At 55.1% G+C, this 21,097-nt stretch overlaps 1 protein-coding gene and 1 pseudogene across 1 annotated transcript; both read right to left on the bottom strand.

Moving 5' to 3' along the window:
• Positions 1-299: 299 nt before the first annotated feature.
• FTCD (formimidoyltransferase cyclodeaminase) lies at positions 300-19,570 on the bottom strand. The gene is made up of 14 exons (XM_047847002.1): positions 19,385-19,570; positions 18,440-18,623; positions 17,489-17,617; positions 15,311-15,399; positions 15,013-15,192; positions 13,628-13,765; positions 13,241-13,372; positions 7,586-7,647; positions 7,003-7,132; positions 6,748-6,909; positions 3,119-3,162; positions 2,777-2,915; positions 1,472-1,567; positions 300-497 (listed from the first exon to the last, which is right to left on the bottom strand). The coding sequence occupies exons 1-14, from the start codon at positions 19,436-19,438 to the stop codon at positions 411-413; spliced, it is 1,626 nt and encodes a 541-aa protein (XP_047702958.1). The 5' UTR covers positions 19,439-19,570; the 3' UTR covers positions 300-410.
• On the bottom strand, positions 16,914-17,143 carry LOC125159087 (small nuclear ribonucleoprotein G-like; annotated as a pseudogene).
• Positions 19,571-21,097: the final 1,527 nt, after the last annotated feature.

Genomic DNA, 21,097 nt, shown 5'->3' with positions numbered 1-21,097 from the left:
CGACCTGTGGCTCAGGCCCCAGTGGCATCTCACACCCATCCATGGAATCCTGGAACCAGTGTGTCACCTCATGCTGTGCCCACACTTCCTCTGACCACCTGCCCCCATGCGCACTCGTCGTGAGCCCCCCATCCCCGCCCACGTAGCTCGACCTTTCCCTTCTTCCCCCAAACACACTTCCATCCCCAAACACACTACACTATTGGTATGCCGTGACTTTACTAGAAGCCACAAGAGATGGCGGGAGGTGGTTCTGCCACCCCAAACAGAGCCCTGGCCCCACCCAGCCCACCCCGGGCCCCACAGGGGTGGTGACTGGAGGCTGTCCTGTGCTGTCGGGCGAGGCTGGACCCTTCTGGGAAGGGGGAGGGGCACTGAGGGGTGCAGAGCCCACGAGGTCTCCAGCGTCCTCACTCCTGCCGGGCCTCCAAGCGGTCCAGCACCAGCGCTGCCTGGGTCTTGGCTTCCTGCAGAAGGCTGGAGATGTGCTGGCGGGTCTGCCAGACAAAGGCCAGGTGTCACCCTGCACCCGCAGCCCGTCCCCGCCGGCCCACAGTCCCTGCCACCTCTCTGCGCCCTCTGGCCATGCTCCCTGGTCCGTCCTCTCTGGGGTGGTCCCGAGCCCCCCACCTGGGGAACCCCAATTCCTCTCATGTCTCTCTTGAGATGTAAGGACTGCCGGGCCCAGGCCCCCCACCCTCCTGTTTTTCCCACTTTAGCCACCACTGCAGAGGGTAAGGCTGTGTCCCCACGCCCATCCTTCAGTCCACAGCCACGTGGGCACGTGGTGGACAGCGACTTCCCTCAGAAGCCAAGCTCAGCCCCTGAAAAGGCCTTCGTCCCGAGCTGGAAGGTCACTTTTTAAAGATTATTGCAAAATCACAGAGACAGACGAGTGGTGTCAGGGGCTATGGGCTGAGGAAAAGGGGTCTTACAATGGGGGAGGGGCCTCCCTTTGGAGTGATGAGAATGTTCTGGAACTTGATAGAGGCGGTGGTCACACATGTGCAGAATGCGCTGAGTTGCACACTTTAAAATGGTGGACAGTATATTCCTCAAATTGACCTCAACAGCGATCACAATGAAATTTTCACAGAGGCTGAAGCTAAGATCGCATCGTAGGTTGGTGACCGTTCTTTGAGATCGCGTGCGCCAGTGCTATGGTGCCGACCGTGGGGACCCCAGCCTTGGCGGCCCCACCAGGCAGGTGAGTGTAGAAGGCAGCTCAGGATGGCCCCATAGAGGGCATGGGGGCTCCCACTGAGCAGCCCCCCAGCCCCCCCCCACCAGCTGATGAGGCCTGGCCACCTGCCACCACAGAAACCCCAGAGAGGACAACGGCCACCACAGGAGGCCAGAGGATCATCTCCACAGGTGGACACTTCCCCCAGGCCCGCATCTTGGAACCACAGCCCTGAGGGCAACCTCCAGGTCCCGCCACGGGGCCCAGCCCCCATGCCCTCCCGCTCACCTGCTCCTTAAACGCGCTGTCGGTGACATCCTTCAGGTTGATGAGCACGTTGAAATATGCCCCAAACACGCCTGTCTCCAGGGCTTTGGCCGCCACCTGCAACAGGCGCCAGGCATGGGGCCGGCGGTCCGTGACCCCGCAGATGGCAGGCCCGCTCTACCCACTCTGCTACACGGGGCCACGACTGGGGGCTCTCATGCCCCATCAGTAAAGATGGCAAACTGAGCACCCCGGGGGTCCCCATGAGACACAGGGTTGGCCTGTCTGAGGAGGCTATGGGGCTCCACGCACAGCAGGGGGGGCTCTGGCCTGGCCCCTCCAGAAACAGATGACAACCACAGCCGGAGCGGAGAAAATGAGGTCCCCTCTGCGCCTGGGTGGCTCAGTCGGTTAAGCATCCGACTTCGGCTCAGGTCACGATCTCACGGTTCGTGAGTTCGAGCCCTGCATCGGGCTCTGTGCTGACAGCTCGGGGCCTGGAGCTCGCTTCTGATTCTGCGTCTCCCTCCCCTCAGCTCCTCCCCTGCTCACACTCTGTCTCTCTCTGAAAATAAATAAAGATTTAAAAAATTTTTCTAAAAAGAAAGAAAAAGAGGCCCCCTCGGGTCTGAGCAAGGCGTGGCCTGCTGGCCTGCCAGCTTCAGGCTCTGACTATGGCCGGCGCTCCTGAGTCCCATCCCTGCTTCCCACCTGCCAGCCACCAGGGGAGAGCAGGTCAGAGCACAGCCTGGGGATGAATCCAGAACCCAGAACCGCCGAGCCTCTTGTGCCCAGATGGCATATGGCTGCCCCCCAGGGGAGGAAGAGAGGCTTCTCCAAGGCCCCAGGACCACCGAAAACAGGTGTCTCTCTTGTAGAGACCCCACACACTGGAGCTCAGGACAGACTGTGGAAATCACAGAGCCCATTCTGATGCTCCCACACCCTGAGCCTTCCACGCACCGGCAGGGCACAGGGTGACCTGTGCACATCTGCGAGGGGGCTTAGGCATTTTCCAGAATAGCAGCCGTGAGAAGGAGGGAAGGGGAGAGGATGAGGCAGGGTAGGAGATGGGGTCCCCGGGACAGTCTGTGGGCTATGGTCAGGGGTGGACTCTGGAGATACATTAGACTTTTAGCCCCTCTGCCATGCAGGCTTAAATAAAATCCTTACTTCCCACTTTTAAAACAGGACGAACCAATGTGCTCTGCGGGCTAAGACCAGCCAGGACCCCATGGGAAGTGCTCCTTCCCGGGGCCTGGATCAGTAAGTACCCAACGACCCTCCCCGCTGCTCCCCTACAATGGGAGGCTGAGTCCCAAGCACCTGCAGGTCGGACCGGCAGGCCAGGTTTCCACACTGTGCCAACTCCTGCAGCGCGGGCCATAGCGAGGCCACCTTCTCTGCTAGCGCCAGGGGCACGGCCACCGCCTGCCTCAGCCCCTCCTGCAGGGCAGCCGCACGCCTAAAACCAAGGGGGTCCATGGTGAGAGCCCAGGGGCCGCCCGGACCCCACCCACAGGGCCCCGCCAGCACACAGAACCAGGGTGGGGCCAACAGGGAAGTCATTCCCCAATCACAACACAGCCCCAGCGGGTGGATGAAATGTCCCCGAGATCAAGGCACCTGGGTGTTCATGGCCCGGGGCGGCACTGCCCCACGACTCACCTGTCCCTGTCCTCAGGTGTGTCCTTGGGCAGCTTCGTTGCCTCCTGCCAGAACAGAACACACAAGCGAGTGGGGTGAGCAGTGGCCGTAGCCTGGGGCCACACGGAGAGTCTGGGCAGGTCAAGAGGCAGTGTCCACACCAGCACCCCCAGGGCTGGCATTTCTGCAGGCATGGATACACTGGGAGCACTTCTGCCAGGTTCAAGGCACTCAGGGATTGGGGACGCCCTCAGGGACCAGGTGTCCCCTCACACAGCATGGATTCCAGTCACTGCTTGTGCGTTAACACAGGCAACTGGGAGCACCTGGGGGGTTCAGTAGGTTAAGTGTCCAACTTCAGCTCAGGTCATGATCTCGTGGTTCTTGGGTTCAAGTCCCGCATCGGGCTCTGTGCTGACAGGTCAGAGCCCGGAGCCTGCTTCGGATTCTGTGTCTCCCTCTCTCTCTGCCCCTCCCCTGCTGGTGCTCTGTCTCTGTCTCTCAAAAATAAATAAACATTAAAAAATTAAAAATAAATTAAAAAAAAAAACACAGGCAACTGTACCACTCGAGTCTAGACCTCACGGGTGTGTCCCCCACCGGTACTGGCTCGGGCCCTCTTCCGGGACTGGCCACGCTCACCCTATGCCGGTGACTACGTCAGCCCCCCATCTGTGCACCCCCGTCTGCCCAGGCCTCTCCCTCACACACCGAAATCCCACCCTGCCCACTGCAAGGGCCCAGGGCTTGAGGGCCTTGCCAGGTGGGGAATGTGCCTGTTGAAGATTTGGATAAATCTCCACCCAAAAGTCGGCCGACGCTTGTGTCAGCAGGCCTGATGGCAAGTGAGCCCTGGCCCCGCCCAGAACCCACGGAGTCACTGCCCCAGCGTCTCCTGAGTCTCCCGGGGCTGCCTCCCCCCAGTCTCCACAGCAGTCCTCACACACGTGGGGCACTGACCCCGGCTGTCACCGTGAGGCCGCCAGGCTGGGTGCTCTGAGTCTCCACTGGGCCAATCGGGGCTGATGTCAGTGAAGCCTGTCCTTCACGCGGTCACATCTGTGTCCAGGCAAGGATGCCACCCACTTGGAGTTAGGCTTACTGTGAACTTTGTTTAACTCCACCTGAAAATTACTTGCGCATTTGGCACAAGACAAGAATGTCCCTTTTTTTTCCCAGAACTCCACCTGCTTCCAGGGAGCATGGCACACTGCTCCCGCTCTTGCTTGTGTGACTTCCGACGGTGCGCTCTCTAAATCACGCACCCTTGCTGATTATCTTTCTTTTCTTCCCTGCCTTCTGATTCGATTTTCATTTTTCTACCTCCCTCCCGTTGTTTTCTATTCATTCGCCTTATTTCTAATCGCTGGTGGTTAGCCCTAAATGTTTGTATCTATATTTAAACTGATGCTTCTCCCTAACCGCCTCTCAGAGCACAGGAGTCTGGGAAGAACCAGGAAGAAGCCCAGCAAGCACGGCCAGGAGGCCCTGTGAACCGTGACGGGAAAGAACAAACGGCACACTCCAAGCTCAGGGACGAAAACCCACGCAGCCCACCAAGCTCCCGGGCAGGAGGCAGCACAGGCACCGCCAGAAGCAAACGGCAGAGCGAGCCCCACGTGTGCAAGAAGGTCCTAGCCAGCGGGAAAGTGCCTTTCCTCTCCAGAAGGGCCACGACACCGCCGTGAGGAAGACAAGAAACGCTCCTTGCCACACACATTGGGCAGCACACGCCAGGGCCGCTCCAGGAGACAAACCACGGGGTGACTACAAGTCCGACGGCGGGGGTCCCGGGGAGGAGCCCTCAGACCCCTCGGGCAGAGCCCCATCCGTGCAGCCCCGCAAGGGCCACTTGGCAGCGTCCTTCAAAGAAGCGCACCCACCTTGGGCAGCAAGTCCTTCTGCGAATCATTCCCACAGGCTGCCCACCGCCCCCAGTGACGGACGCCAGAGGCGTCCACAGCAACCGCCCGGGTGCCGACTAAAGGGCCTAAATCCCCCAGTGGGGCTGGCCAACCGCGCTGTGACCCAGACGTCTGCAGGATACAGACAGTCCCCAACTGACAAGGGTTCGGCTTAGGATTTTCGACCGTAAGCGGTGCCAAAGGATGTGCGTTCAGTAAACACGGTGCCTGGAGTTTCCCCACGCCGTGTCACCCCGGGGCTGGGCGGCCACGCGGTCCCCGCACACCGACGACCGTTCTGGGCCCACACGGTCTGCCTGTCACTTCGGTACGGTATTCGGTCAACTACTCGAGACGTCCACCCTCCTTGTAAAACAGGCTGTGGGCCAGGCGGCTGTGCCCGCCCGCAGGCCAATGGAAGTGTTCTGAGCACGTGTAAGGCAGACCAGCTAAGTGTGATGTGTGTTAAGTTACGTGCAGCAAATGCGTTTTCGCCTTACGCTGTTTCCAATCTATGATGGGCTTTTGGATGTGACCCCCTGGTAAGTTGGGGAAGATCTGTGCTGGCAGCGAGGGGTGTGGCCTCTATGCGCCAGTATAGAAAGATCTGACAGAACACCCAGTTAGAAATGCAAGAGGCGAACTAAGAACACGTGTGACGCCATTTGTGTAAGAAAGGAGAGAAAAAAAAAGCTGCATCTACGAGAATATAGATAACCATCCCAGGACACATGCCCTAGAACTTGCACCTGTTCAGGGCGTGTGGGCAGGGGGAGGCAGGGCATCGGGTCTTCTCATCTGCTACTCTCCTGCCCTTGTGAATTCTGAACCCCCTGAAGCTTTTACCTCCTTTCAAAAGCAAACCAATGAAATTTAAACATAAAAACACAAATGGGAAAAGGAGGTCTGTCTCTACACCTCCCTCCCAGAGGACATGAACTTGAGTTCCAGATGGTGACTCATTTAGATGAGACTCTGATTCTTCCCTGTCTGCATACAGCCTTCACTCTGGGGGTGCACGGCGTGCCCTGGAGGTCACCAGTGGTCATCAGAGTGCGGGCCCGCCTGCTCCCCAGACTGCCCTTCACCCCAGCTCTGCCCGCGAGGTGGCTCTGGGGCAGCTGGCAGCTGCGAGCTCATGCCTCTCCACCAGGAACTGCTCTCAGACACAGACGCATGGCCAGGCTTTGGTCCTGGACTCCTCCGTCCTCTGCCCTGGGTTCTGAGCCCCTTCTCTGTCGCCCACCACCCGCACACCAGCTGCCTCTTGCCCGTGAGCGAGCGGGTTCTGATCTGACCCGCCAGCTCTCCCTGTGGTCCTCTCTCTACCTTGTGGCTGAAACGTCTTCTCCAGTCTCTCTCGGACCATCGGTCACCGGCTCTTCTAGGATTTTCACTGCCCACCCTCCCTGTTTGACGCCTTCCTGCAGCGTCTGCGGGTCTGGGTGCCAACCCGACTGTAGGACTCAGGGGCAGCTGGGGGGCAGGTGCTGAGCCTGGACTGAACTTCCCACCCCACCCCGCCGCCGCCGTGGATGTGAGCGTGGGGTCACGCCTGCGCCAAACCCTCAGAGCCCCTGAAGCAGCCTTTCACGCTCAAGGCGGGGGCTCCAACCTCCCCTGGTGCCCGGACACCCGAGCCTGCAACAGCCCCTCCCCCTCCTGCAAGTTCTCTGTGACCCCGCAGGAGCTTTCTCTCCCCAGCGCGCCCCCCATCATGAGCTGACCCCTTCTCTGAGCACTCACCAGGTAGGCCTGGAAGGCCCGGGCGTCTGCGTCCACCAGCGTGGTCAGCTCAGCAGAGGCCGTGTGGAAGGGTGGGATCAGGCGCCGCATGGTGGCATCCAGGTGTTCAAACTGGCGCCGCCCATAGGTCATCAGGCCGGCCATGGAGGCCAGCGCGGCACCCTAGGCGAGGCATGAGCCACGCGTGAGACTCGGGACCCCAGGCCAGGCGCCCCGGGCCCTGTCCTCGTCCATCGCCCCTTGCCTCGCACTCACCATGGCTGCACTGGCCGCTGCCACTGAGCCACCCCCCGGGGCCGCCGAGCGGGCGCCCACCTCACGGACGAAGGCACACAGAGACTTGCTCACCAGGCTCTGCTCAGGCCCACTGTTGGGGACCAGGTACCTGTGGGGAAGGGTCGGCTCAGCAAAGCTCAGAGAGGGGAGGGAAGAGCTAGGGGCAGGGACAGGGGATGTATCCTCCGTCATGCAGGGCCAGGGATGGGGGATGGGGCTTTCGGGGACAGGGGAATGGAAGACAGGATCCAGGGTCACTACTGCCAGGCTGTGAGGGCAGGGCTGGCTCAGACCCTGATCCCTGACCCCAGGCCCCTCCCACACACCCCCTCACCAACACAGGGGACGGGACACAGTCCCAGTCTGCAGAGTGGCCATGCCCACGCAGAAGCCCTCGTGAGGACACAGTGGGACCCTGCTGGGACCTCACTGTGTCCCCTCAACCAGCCTCTGGCCTCATGGCTGGCACGGGCACCCTGGCATTTGCCGATGGATGAGTGGCCAACTGGAAGGCTCTGGAAGGACTGAGGCAGGTGTCTGCGGGGGTGAGGGCTGTGCTCACTCGATGATCCTCTCCTTGGGGTTGAAAGGGGATAGAGAGTCCAGGCCCAGCCGGTTCACCACCTGGAAAAAGGGCTGGTGATGAGGACCCACCTCAGCCCCCCACACATGAGGCAGGCTACTGAATAATGGGGTCCCACCTGAGTCTGCGATGGCATCCTTGCTCCCATCTGCCTCTGGTGGGGGGGGCAGGCAGAGCTGGCTGCATGCCCGCGTGCCAGGAGCTTGCTTACCACGGGCTCCTGGGAGAGCCCCCAGCCCAGAGCAGGGCCCACAGACCTCCTGACACACCCACCCACACTTCTTATCCCACAGGGAAACTGAGGCTCAGAGAGAGGAAGCCCCTCATTCTAAGCCACATGCGTCCCACAGAAAACGCCACACGTGAGCCCATCACTGAAAGGGGCCAACAAAACTGTCCCTTTGGGAAAGATTTTAGTTCTTTGGGTGTCACACACGGTGTCCTCACAACTTTTAAAGCCCAGGAGCTTCCTGACTCACCTACACATAAGATATGTTTTGTGAGGAAAAATAGATTTTACCTAAATTCAAAATAAAATTGGAATAATCTCCATTTAAGATCAGAATTCTTTTCACCAAAAAATATTCAAAAGACTTTATGGTGTATATGCCAGTGGCACATCCCGGTGCGTTCTTGAGCCAATGAGGCTGACACTTTCTACAAAACTTTCTTTGTTTTTTATCTTTTTTTTTAATATGAAATTTATTGTCAAATTGGTTTCCATACAACACCCAGTGCTCATCTCAACAGATGCCCTCCTCAGTACCCATCACCCACCCTCCCCTCCCTCCCACCCCCCATCAACCCTCAGTTTGTTCTCAGTTTTTAAGGGTCTCTTATGTTTTGGCTCCCTCCCTCTCTAACCTTTTTTTTTCCTTCCCCTCCCCCATGGACTTCTGTTAAGTTTCTCAGGATCCACATAAGAGTGAAAACATACGGTATCTGTCTTTCTCTGTATGACTTATTTCACTTAGCATCACACTCTCCAGTTCCATCCACGTTGCTACAAAAGGCCATATTTCTTTCTTTCTCATTGCCACGTAGTACTCCATTGTGTATATAAACCACAACTTCTTTATGCATTTGTCAGTTGATGGACATTTAGGCTCTTTCCATAATTTGGCTATTGTTGAGAGTGCTGCTATAAACATTGGGGTACAAGTGCCCCTATGCATCAGCACTCCTGTGTCCTTTGGCAAAACTTTCCACAAAACTAGAAAGTGAGAAATGCTTGAGAGAAACCAGCTAGCAAGGGGCGGGGGGGAGGTCTCCCCAAGGACATGGAAATGGGTAAGAGGGACTCGAGGGGCATCTGGAAGGGTCAGTTGGCTGAGCGTCCAACTTCGGCTCACGTCATGATCTCTCAGCTTGTGAGTTCAAGCCCCGCATCGGGCTCTGTGCTGTCGGAGTGGAGGCTGCTTTGGACAGAAAGTAAAGGAGCTCATTCAAGGCCAGAGATGACCAGAAAGGGAACCAGGCAGGCCTGCCGGCCCTGAAGCTGGGTGCCCCAGGGACATCTGAGAGCCTCTGGAGGCCGCTCATGAGCAAGGCAGGCATCAAGTCCTGAGGAGTGGGGGTCAGCCTGGAGGCCCCTGAAAGGGGACATCTCCAGGGATGAGTGGGGTTGGGGAGAAGTCCACTGAGGATGTCATCGGGATACTTTTCACACTCTGCCTTCCCTCTGGGGATGCAGGAAGATGCCTTCATGGGAATTCTAACCACAGGCCTCCCTGGTGGGGACGTGGGCGACGGTTCACAAAGAACTCTCTACATGTGGGGTCCCAAAGCTCCAAGCAAAAGACTGAATCTGGGGGGCCCTGTGTGATCATGTCCCCGAGAACTTATGTAGGCAAATCCGGACTTTAACCCAGGTGTCCAAGAATTACCACAGATAAAGTTGCAAAGAACATGCACTCGTAATCAAAAATCACAAAACACACAAAGCAAGTCACTGTGAGAAAGTCCGCTGATATGGCAATGTGCAAATCAGACCTTCAAAGACTGCAGATATTAGAGCTTTCAGATAAAGAATAAAAAATAATGTGTTAAAAGATACAGGAGAGCATCGAACACATTGATAAGGAATAAATAAATGTGGGAGAGGTGAAAGCATTTTCTTACAAAAAAAGGGTAAAATTAGAAAACCATTACTGGCTGCTAAAACCTATGGCTGGAATTTTAAGAGGAACAGGGTACTTACATATCCTTAAAGTACGTGCCACAGCGCGCTCACCACAAAAGGAAAAACGGAAACATTGCAGCGGATAACGGCACCTTGACCCCAGGACCCCAGGCCACAGGGAGATGATGGGCGCCTGACCCAGCACTCTGAGGACAGCACATCACATCTGCACTGCTCCCGCCGCCAGCATACAGCCACGGCAGTCATGAGACGTGGTACGAAACAGCATCCTGTGCTTTCAAAGTATGTCAAGGTCAATGAAGGGCAAGAGCACAAGGAACGGTTCTGGATTAAAGGCAATAAATGACTGTCATCCGGATTGCTCCATGGGTGGGAGCAGAAAGCACTATAATAGGAATGACGGGGACATCGGTGTTGTGCGATGATGGTCTTCAGACTAGATACTACAATTGTATTAACATTCAATTCCTGATTTTCCTCATTGTACTGAGGTTGTGTCAGAGAACGTCCTTGTTCTTAAGAAATGAAACCTGAAGGGGCGCCTGGGTGGCGCAGTCGGTTAAGCGTCCGACTTCAGCCAGGTCACGATCTCGCGGTCCGTGAGTTCGAGCCCCGCGTCGGGCTCTGGGCTGGTGACTCAGAGCCTGGAGCCTGGAGCCTGTTTCCGATTCTGTGTCTCCCTCTCTCTCTGCCCCTCCCCCGTTCATGCTCTGTCTCTCTCTGTCCCAAAAATAAATAAACGTTGAAAAAAAAAAATTTATAAAAAAAAAAAAAAAAAAAAAGAAATGAAACCTGAAAACATTCTAGGTAAAATAGTACAGTCTTTAACCTACTCTCGGGTGGTCCAAAAAAACACAACACGACTATGTGTGAATACAGAGAGAGAATAATAAAGCAAAGAGGGCAGATGCGAAATACTGGTGAAGTTGGAGTATGTAAGGGAGGTCCTGTCCTTGTGTCGTTCCCACATCTTTCCTGTGAGCAGGGAACTATATCGACATAAAAATACACAAAATTTGTAACAGACCTGGCCATAAACTGTATCAGTACCTTAGAGGCTAGGTTCGAGAAAACCACAGTGAACACAAAGGGGAAGAAGTAGAAATAAAGTCAAGAAAAGACAGAAATATGCCACTGCAATGTGACTGGCATCCTGAAAGTAAAAGAACAAAATAACAGGATCAAAAGTATAACAGAGGAAAATATTCCTAAAACTAAGCAAGAATGGAATCTGTAAATCACAAGGAACATTAATCCAGAGAAGAAAATGATGTAGAATAATTGACCAAGATGTGTATGGCTTATTGAACTTTGAGGACAGAGAAGGCGTTCTGTAGGCATCACGGACAAAAACACGTCCCTGGAGATCGGGGAGATAACCAGGCAGTCTAAGACCTCCCCACGGGACATGTAATTCCAGAAGATTGTAAAGATAGGTTTGCAATATTCTCAGGGAAAACAAGTGACTTGGGATTTTGGCTTTCCAACTGTCTTGCAAGAAAAATTCACAGAAAGACATTGTCAAGCATGCCAGATCCCACAAGGAAAAGCACCATGAGTCTTGGTTTACAAAATCTGCTTGTGAGGGGTCAGGGACGGGGGGAAATCTCCTTGATTGTGAGATCCAGGCAACAAACAACAAACAGATAAGTAAGAAGAGAGATGACCTCATCTATGAATAGAGTGAAGGTTAAATATCTGTGGCTATTTAATACATGTGGACCAGTTACAGAAGGTACATGTTAATAGATTTGACAATGTAAAAATAGCAACATAACAATTTAGAGCACAGATGACCAGTTGCACAAGTGCACTAATATTCTTGTCTTTCTTCACCAAACATCAACAAACACTGTCTAACATTGATAAAGAGAGAAAGGATTAAGCATATTATTTAAACTTAGTAATTTAACAACCTAGAACTAATAAATGAATTCAACAAGGAAGCAGGGTACAAAGTCAACAAAGAAAAGTCAGTTGCATTTCTATACACTAACAATGAGTGATCTTAAAAAGAAATTGCAAAAACAATTCCATTTACAATAGCATCAAAAAGAATAAAATAAGTAGGAATTAATTAACTTAACCAAGGAGGTAAAGCACTTGTACAAAAAAACGACAAAACTTTGCCAGAAGATATTAAAGAAAGCATAAATAAATGGAAAGCCCCATAAATGGAAAGCATAAATAAATGGAAAGATGGGAACACTTCCTATTGTTAAGATGCCCGCACTCCCCAAAGCAATGCACAGAATCAGTGCAGTCCTTATCAGAACTCTAATGGTGTTTTTTGCAGACACAAAAAACCCATCCTGGGTTATGATGGCTGCATAACATTATGATGTACTTAATATCACCAACTGTGTACTTAAAGATGGTTAAGATGCCAATTGTATGTTACGAGTACTTTACTACAAAAGTTGAGGGGCGCCTGGGTGGCTCCTTCAGTTAAGCGTCTGATTCTTCATTTCGGCTCAGGTCATGATCTCACAGTTCGTGAGTTCAAGTCTCAAGTCAGACCCTGTGCTGACAGCGTGGAGTCTGCTTGAGATTCTCTCTCCCTCTCTCTCAGAATAAATAAATAAACTTTTTAAAAAAAGAAAAGAAAAACTGAAAAAAGTTTAACCACCAGAAGAACTCCCACATCCCACTAAAAACTACTATAACTCAAAAAATTCAGGAAACAGAGAAGAAAGAAAAGATGTGACTAGAAGCTAAGTTTATTTTCTCACCTCCGTAGCAGGCTGTCAGTGTAGTGATAGACACTGACAAATCAAATTATATATTTGAAAATTTGGATAACATTTTTAAACCGATAAATCAAAAACAGAAGTATATTAAGTTGTAAAGGTAATCACCAGAATACCTAAAAAATAGACTCTTCCATCAAACTGGAAGGAACCACATCCAACACTCCCACATGCCTGAAAATGGGACAAGAGTCCAGACATATTTGCTGAATCAGGAAATGCAAAGGGATAAACTCAACTACGAAAAGACAAAGACTTTCAGAGTGTGTCAGAGCACTCATGTGCTCATTGTGGAGAAATTCAAGTAAAGGTATCACTTGGGACAACGGCACCAGCTTCTAAATAACCTGGCGATGTTCGTGGGTGCATCCCGGAGTGCTGTGGGCACAGGGCTGACGCGGAAGTGAGGGCTCCCACCTTCGCCAGAGCGAGGCGCCCCCAGGACAGACACCAGAAGGGGCGGGGGGGAAGTGATGTGCATCCTCTCTGAGGAATTTTTACAAGACTGAATGTCTTCTCGGTCACAAAGAAAACTTCTGCAGTTTCTTTCCCCCAAAATGATAACAGCATGATCTCATCGAAGCCCAGACACTAAAACAGCAGAAGAGGAGGAGCGGGGCCCTGCCTCGCAGACAGGGCTCCAGGCCCGGGTGCAGGTGTTTCCAGCACCCAGGCCTGCTCTGAGAGCATCAAGCTCGCTCCCATCCCCCCACCAGCCCCTCGCTCGGGAGCGCAGCCCACCAGCCTGATGCGGTGCTCCTCCTCCAGGATGAAGAGATTCTCCTTCTTGCAGTAGAAGGCAGCGGCATCCAGAAGGGCCTTCAGAGGCACCAAGCCCACCAGCTGTGAGCCCACCACCGGAAGGCTCAGCTCCTGCAGAGGTCCAGCAGGGTCAACACTCAGAGGAGCCAGACTCGAGACGTCCCGGGACCTGCCCCGCTCAGCTGGAGGGACGTCACCCCAGCCACCAGGGGACGCCCACCCCGCTCACCTGGAGGGGCTCTCGTGGCCAGCAGGGGATGCCCGCTCTGCTCACCTGGAGAGACTTCACCCCAGCCAGCGGAGGACACCTGACCCACTCACCTAGAGGGGCCCCCACGGCCAGCCGGGGACACGCGTCCTGCTCACCTGGGCCTCTCTGCAGGTCTCCTCATAGACCGTATGCAGTGCTGTGACCTCAAAGTCCAGGAGGTTTGTGGACACTTGGGCCAGGTTCTTCTCATCCAGGTACCAGCCAATGCCCTGAACCTTTTTCAGGCGTCCTGGCTACAAAGAAAAGACTTTCCCAGCACAGGCCCTGCCTGTCCTCCTCTGGAACCTGCGCTGAAAGCCACTTGTACCTGCACTCCCTGCTGCTTGGAGGGCTCCCTCCCTCCACTGATACCATGGCTTACAAACTGTGTAGTGTGGACTGTGTGTGAGGACTGTGGTGAGGACTGTGTGGGAAAGACTGTGTGCTGAGAACTGTGTGGTGAGAACTGTGTGGTGTGGACCGTGTGGTGAGAACTCTGTGGTGAGGACTGTGTGGGAAGGACCGTATGGTGTGGACTGTGTGGTGTGGACCGTGTGGTGAGAACTGTGTGGTGTGGACCGTGTGGTGAGAACTGTGTTGTGTGGACCGTGTGGTGAGAACTGTGTTTGAGGTCCCTACCACGTGCTGGGGACCTGCCTGGGGTCACCCCCACCCAACCCCTAACTCCTGTGTTTAGTCCCTTCCTGCCATCCCACCTTCACCCCAGAGACTGGCTCTCTGCTCCTCACTTCTTGGGGTGGCTCAGTCCACCTAAGAAGGACCTTTGACCTCTGAATTCAGCAGGAGCAGAAAGAAGGATTTGGGGTTTGCTGTGTGTGTTGTGCTTCCGTACTGTGTCTGCGGGCTGGGAAGCTGGGCTCCTGGGGCCTCAGCTGTCTGGCGGGACCCAGGTCTCTGGAGGTTGGGGGCTGACAAGCAAGCAGGATGTCATCCTCCACCTCCTTCACCAAGGGTCTCTGTGTCTGTGTGTCCAACTCACACTTTCTGCTAGATCAAAGCTCAAACTAGGAGACAGTTGCTGTGGCAGACATTGTGGGTCAGGACACCTGGGACACCTGGAGGTATGCGGGGACGCCTGGAATTACCTGGCGCACCTGGGGGTAGCTGGGGCACCTGCAGGACCTGGGAATACCTATGGATCTTGAAGGCATGTGGGGGTACCTGGGAGTACCTGGGACACCTAGAGGCCTGTGGGGGCACCTGGGGCTCAGAAGCATCTCTTCTCCTACTAGAAATGCTGCAATATTTTAACAATAGCTATACCCCTGACTGATTCCATGGAAATGTCTTTTAAGGCAAGTGTTCCCCAACTTCAAACACTGGAACCTCCTCCTGCCCCATCCCACTTTTTGGGGACACCAAGGCTGGACTCTCAGCAGGTCCATGCCACGGCACCACCCTACCCTGGCTCTCTCCCAGGAGCCCCTCAGGATTCCCCGGGGACGGTGCTGGGCCTCTGTGGGGACAACAGGCTGCTCACCTTGTCCTTCCCGCGCCCTTGCTCCCGGAGGTTGAGGGCGATGCGGTGGGCCTGCTCCTTGGTGCTGAGCAGGTTGATGTTGAACGCAATGAGGAACTTCCGTGCCCCTGTGACAGTGGCTCCCCAGCTGGGGACGAAGGAGCTGGGACCGAAGTCAGGCACCCACTCGGCCTGCTTGAGCTGTGGGAAGACTCTGCCTAGGCTGCGGTGTCCCCCACGGGAGGGGCGCCCCGCCAGGGTCGAGGAAGGGGAAGGAGGAGGGGATCATCCCTGCCCACCCTGGAGAGGAGACACCCACCTTCTCAGGGAGGGCCTCATACTCCCCGGCCCGGATGGCTGGCAGGGTCCGACGACCAGCTGTCTGCGCCGCCTCCCCATAGAGGTACACTGTGAGGGAGACTGGCTGGTCAGGCTCCCAGCCAGGGGCAGCCCAGAACCCCCACTTCCAGAGGAGAAATGAGGTGGGCCGCTCCTGCCAGCCTCAGCCCGGAAGACCAACCTCCCTCGGTTCCCCTCTCTTTGTGCCTGATGGGTGTGAGTGCTCACTGACGGACACTCAGTTTGGGCCAAGACCCCTCCCCTGCTGCTCCCCACTGCACAGATGTCCCCCCAAAAAAAACATCACAGAGATTATAAGAGAAGTAGATGTGTGGGATGGATGTTCACGTTTCTTTCTAAAATGTATTTTCATTGTACCATAATAAATATGACCACAAAGTAAGAATCATAAGGAAAGGAAAACAAAAGTCACCACAAACTCCCAAGATCCACACCACAACTGTGACAGCATGGAGCGCACTGGCTCATATCTGCATGGGGTTGGATTTGGGGCCCTGCGCTCCCACGCCCATCTGCCCATTGGACACGGTCTGCAGACCTGTGCTGGGCCTGCACTCTGTTTCCGACTCATCTACACTTGTTCTAGGTTAATTTCTTGTTTTGTTTTGTTTTTCCTCTAGAGTTCTATTTCTATTCCTGTATTCAGAATAACCGTATCCGTTACCTCCTGTGTTTTACTTCAACTGCACTATACTTGGAATGTAGGTGTACCTGGAAAAGTCAGAGTACATCAAAGCGACAAGAGTTTTGAAAATTACAATTAATGTTTCAGAAGAAATCCACCCAGGTTTGCATGTTCTTCATCTTTACATTAAAAGGAGGAAAAAAGCCGGGGTTCTTGGGTGGCTCAGTCAGTTGAGCGTCTGACTTCAGCTCAGGTCATGCTCTCACTGTTTGTGAGTTTCAGCCCTGCGTCAGGCTGTGCACTGACAGCGTGGAGCCTGCTTGGGATTCTCTCTTCCTCTCTCTCTGCCCCTCCCCTGCTTGCTGTCTCTCTCTCTCTCTCTCTCTCTCTCTCTCTCTCTCAAAATAAATACATAAATAAACTTTAAAAAAGATGGAAAAAAGCCATCCTAGCCATGCTTCACAATTTTTTAATTTTAATGTTTATTTATTTTTGAGAGAGAGACACAGAGAGAGCACAAGGAGGTGAGGAGCACAGACAGAGAGGGAGACCCAGAATCCGAACCAGGCTCCAGGCTGGAACCCACGAACTGTGAGATCATGACCTGAGCTGATGTTGGATGCTCAACCCACTGAGCCACCCAGGCGCCCCAGCCATGCTTCACATTTAATCAGATTCTTCTATATCAATGCATAAAAGGTTTGGAACAAGACGTTCTTGACGAGAAATAGTTCATATTAGAAAAAATTAGAATAAGAGCCTAACGTTCAATTTCCTAGGTTCAGAATGTCTGAGAAAGCATTTTCAACTACAAAAGTTTAACAAAAAAGTTCAATATGAAAATGCGCGGTCTGATTTTTACATTGTAGGAAAACAGGTGCCATAGAGAGGGGGTGTGTGGAAGCCGCTGGTTTCTTCCCTTGAGCACACCCACTGTTTATGCTCGTTCCAAGGCTCCTAACACGATGACACGACTTTCTGGAATTACCGCCATTCTAATGTCGTTCGGTCGCCCACTAGTTGCCATCTCCACACATTCATCTATCACAAGATTCATGAAGGGATCAACCCCCTGCTGTTTCCTTGGGAGTGTCTGCCACCGTTTAATTTCAATAATAATTTCTTGTCCATAAATTTTTCCAGCCCGGTGGGGGGAGCTTTGCTCATGGCATCTACTTGGTGAGCTCAGACATGCCACTCAAAGACTTGGGTGAGTTCCCCAAAGTGAGACAATTCTATTAGCGAGCCCGGACTGGACTTCACAAACAGCTAAGCAGTGTCCGCTGCCGGGCAGCACGTGAGGGCCACTGGCTCCCTGACCCCGGGTGCACTTGGTCATGGTTTCTATTTGTGTTTATCTCGTTATGGAAGAAGCAGGACATTTCCCTGTAGGTCAGTTTGCAGATTTTTTTGTGTTAAACTGCATTTTTAAGGAGCTAAGAGCAGAGAACCATGAGGGTACTGAAGTGCAGTGAGGGACCAGCAGGGGGAACCCCAGACATGGGCACTCACCCGGCACACCCAGTTCCTCTGCCAGTCGCTGGCCAAAGGCCTGGGCACAGAGCACACACTCATCCATGGTGACGCCCCTCACCGGGATGAAGGGGCACACATCCAGGGCTCCCATCCGAGGGTGCTCCCCTGCAGAGAGACGGGGGCTGAGGAAGGGGAGGCCAGGGGTGGGTGGCTCCTGGACCCTGCACTTTCTGCCCCCAACCTGCCCTCCATCCACACACCCAGCTGGTCACGCTGCCCCATGGGGAAGCAGCATCTTTGTGTAAACCCCTCCCTCTCCTAAAAGCCACAAAGGTCACTGCCCAGGGCTGCCAGGCTGAGCATTCAGAGTCCTGCCTGGCTGGTCTTGCCGCCCAGCCCTCCCCGCCACCCCCCGGCCCTGGGCAGCTAGCAGAGCGTCCTTTTCAAAACCAGAACCCCCACTGTGGGTCAGACAAGCTATGGTCAGCAGCCCCCCAAGATGATGAGCCCCCTCACCCGCCACATTCCCCCACCCCCCCTCAGGGAGCTCCTGGCTTTGAGATAAGCTTTCTAACTTTACCAGTTGGGATCACTTGTGGATTCCCTTCAAGTGGGACCTCACCTCCCCCCACTGTGAGTGGCCAGAGACCCTGCCCTTTTGACCAGCTCCCTGTGTCCACCAACCTTTGACCCTGCCTGCCACAGTAAATGTGTTTGCTTTTGCAGGCTGTTGACAGGCCGGTTTCCGAGTCTTTGCCTCCCTGCCCCCCAAGGCCTCTAGGCCTGAACAGAATGCCACAGTCTCACCGCCACTCATACACAGGGAACCCCCAAAACATGGGTGGGGGTGCCACGGACCTTTGCCCGGCACAACACATTCTGTGTCCCGGGGGTCCCCCAAGGGTAAGCTCACAGGCCATTCCGCCCCTATGCCCTGAGCCAAACCCTGTGGGTGAGGACAGACAGCCTGGTGCTCTGGCTCCTCACCTTTGTGCTGGCTCATGTCGATGAGCCGGAAGGCAGCCCGCGCAGCATTGAGGGCCCCCTCCACCACGTCCTTGGGTTGCCCTACAAAGGTGTAGACGGTGCGGTTGGTGGAGGGGCCCGCGTCCACATCTAGCAGCACACAGCCCGGGGTCTGCGCCACGGCTCGGGAGATGGTGTCAATCACCTGGGGATGAAAGTCCGACACTGTGCCTCGGTTTCCCCACTTGGAAGAGGGAACAGGAGCTTCAGAGGTGGGCATGCCTTTCCTGCCACCCCAACCACCACCCAAACATGGGCCTAAGGAGCTGGTGCCGAGCATTTGGGAATTCCTCAAAGAGTACAAGCCCAGAGAGGCCTACCACCGAGCTATGGTTGCCAAGAAGGGGGCAACAGGCGGCACCCTCCAAGAGAAACCGAGGCAGGAGTCAGAATCCGGATGGAGGGCTTGCTGGGGCTCCCAGAAGGTGACCTATAGGCCAAGGTCACAGAGGTCAGGGCCCTAGCTTCCCCAAGCAGCCCCTAGTGGGAGCATTTGCACTAGGGGAGGGCCATGAATGGCCCAGAACCTTCTGAGGCAGCAGGACAGCCCAGTGGTTGGGAGCAGGGGCTCAGGGCCTAAATTGTTCCGTGGCCCTCAGTGGCCTGCACCAACTCTCTGTGCCTCAGTTTCCTCGTGGCTGACATGGGGATAATGTCAGAGCCCACCTGATAAGGTTTGGAGACCTTCCAACTTCCCTGTGATGCAGACCCAGGTCCAGGACCCCTGCCTGACTGCCCATCCCACAGTCTCCTCCTCACCCGTCAGCCACTTCTCAGTCCCAGTGCTCATGGGACCCATCCTTGTGGGGCTGACAAGAAGTGGTTCTGTTTCGGGAACCAAGCACACCCCTTTCTCCTTGCCCCGGGCCACTTGCTTAGCCACCCCCCCCCCCCCCGGCACCTCACCTCCTGCTTGTTCCCCTCGGAGAAATTGGGAACACATTCCACCAGCTGGGACATGGTCTGGGCCTCGATTCTGGTACTCCTCTCACAGGGCAGACCGAGGGAAGGAGGGACGGTGCTCTGCAGTGCCTGGCGGGGCCTTTATCCACCTGGCGGGGCCCTCCCATGGGGGCCGGGCTGCTTATTAACCACAGGCTGTGGTCCCTGTGCAAATGCAGAGCGGCTGGGAAGGGAGCAGGACCCCTGTGAGCCAGACAATGGAAGGGGAGGGATCCCCATACCCAGCCAAGAGCAGGACCTCAGCAGGGGTGGGGAGTAAATCCTCTCCAGGCAGTGGACTCAGGCCAGTCCAGGCTCCAATCCCAGCTTGTCCCGGCGCTCCTGAAGACTGTCTGTGTGGTCCTCCGTGTGAGCCTCCACGCGACCCTCCACGTGGCCCTCCAGGGGACCCTCCATTTGATCCTCTAAGTGACCTTCCACGTGACCCTCCACATGGCCCTCCACGTGACCCTCCACGCGACCCTCCATGTGGCCCTCCAGGTGACCTACTGACTCCCGATTTCTTCATGTCAACTCGTGAGCCTCAGGCAGCAAGCAGATGAGAGGGATCGTGTGTGAGACGCCACCAGTGGACGAGGCTCTTGGTGGAGGGCAGCTCAGCCTGGCCAGGCAGGAGAAGGGCAGGGAGAGGTCGAGTGTGTGCACATGTGTGGATGCCCTTGGGGAGCAAGTGCTCACGATGAAGTTCCGGCTCTCCCAGCCGCTGGCTGCTGTCCCCCGAGGCCAGAGGCTCCCCACAAAGAAGTGATGTGCTCAGGCCAGCAGCCCAGGGCCCTGCACCCAGAGGGCCCAGCTGGAGTCGGTGCCGTCTTGAATGGGGTGGGCACTTCCAGTCTGCAAAGCCACCTCTCGTGGCCACTCCAGCAGTGTACAAATACCTCAAACCTGAGGTTCACCTCTGCCCCGCCTCTCAGGGCACTCTCAATCCCCCTGCAGGGACCCCCCAAAGGCAGACCATACCCCATCTGCCTTCTTCCCGGGCACAGGCACCCACACAGCCATGGCAGTGCAGGGTAGCCACAGGGCCCAGGTGAGGAGATGCCCAGATCTTGTGGATCCCCAGCTGTGTGGGCTTCGGGACCCCACCCCTCCAGCATCAGCCCTGGAGCAGCCAGGCGAGCCCAGAGACCCCGGAGGCTGGGGGCGGGCCAGGCCATCTCCAGCCACGACTCCCCCATGTGGACGCAGACGATGGCTGCTCCACTCCCGGGTCCAGCACGGTCACAGGGGAGCCCCAGCAGCACCCGGCAGACAGCAAAGACCCAATAGAAACATTCCTCCGAACCCGGCTCCTAACGCCAAGGCTCACCCAGAGAGAGCCTGCATCCCAGAAGTGCCCACCACCAGTCCCTCCTCCAACAGCCCAAGTGCCAGACCTGTGTGTGCCCTGCAGAGACCCCCAAAGTCAGAGAGTCCCTCAGCTGGGGGTCGGCGTCCGTGGCTGGAAGGGGAGGATGGCGTCAGTTGTGGACTGAATTGTGCCCACCCCCAAAATCATAGGTAGAAGCCCCGACTCCCCAGCACCTCAGAATTAGCTGTATTTGGAGACAGGGTCTTGAAAGAGGTAATAAAGCTAAAATTATGTCTGTCATAGGATGACCCTAATCCCCTCTGACCGCTGTCCTGAAGAGGAAATCAGGACACAGACATGCAACG

The sequence above is a fragment of the Prionailurus viverrinus genome, unplaced genomic scaffold, assembly GCF_022837055.1.
Source record: "Prionailurus viverrinus isolate Anna unplaced genomic scaffold, UM_Priviv_1.0 scaffold_42, whole genome shotgun sequence".
Lineage (NCBI taxonomy): Eukaryota > Metazoa > Chordata > Mammalia > Carnivora > Felidae > Prionailurus > Prionailurus viverrinus.
This window is presented reverse-complemented; position numbering and strand designations above follow the sequence as displayed.

Bases quoted from the DNA above. Each gene is read 5' to 3' on its own strand.
- FTCD (XM_047847002.1), bottom strand. From the start codon at position 19,438: ATGTCCCAGCTGGTGGAATGTGTTCCCAATTTCTCCGAGGGGAACAAG. The intron at 13,373-13,627 runs GTGAGCAGGACG...GGACCTCTGCAG, and splicing joins AGACCTGCAGAGAGGCCCAG to GAGCTGAGCCTTCCGGTGGT. The intron at 498-1,471 runs GTGAGCGGGAGG...TTTGTCTGGCAG, and splicing joins ACAGCGCGTTTAAGGAGCAG to ACCCGCCAGCACATCTCCAG.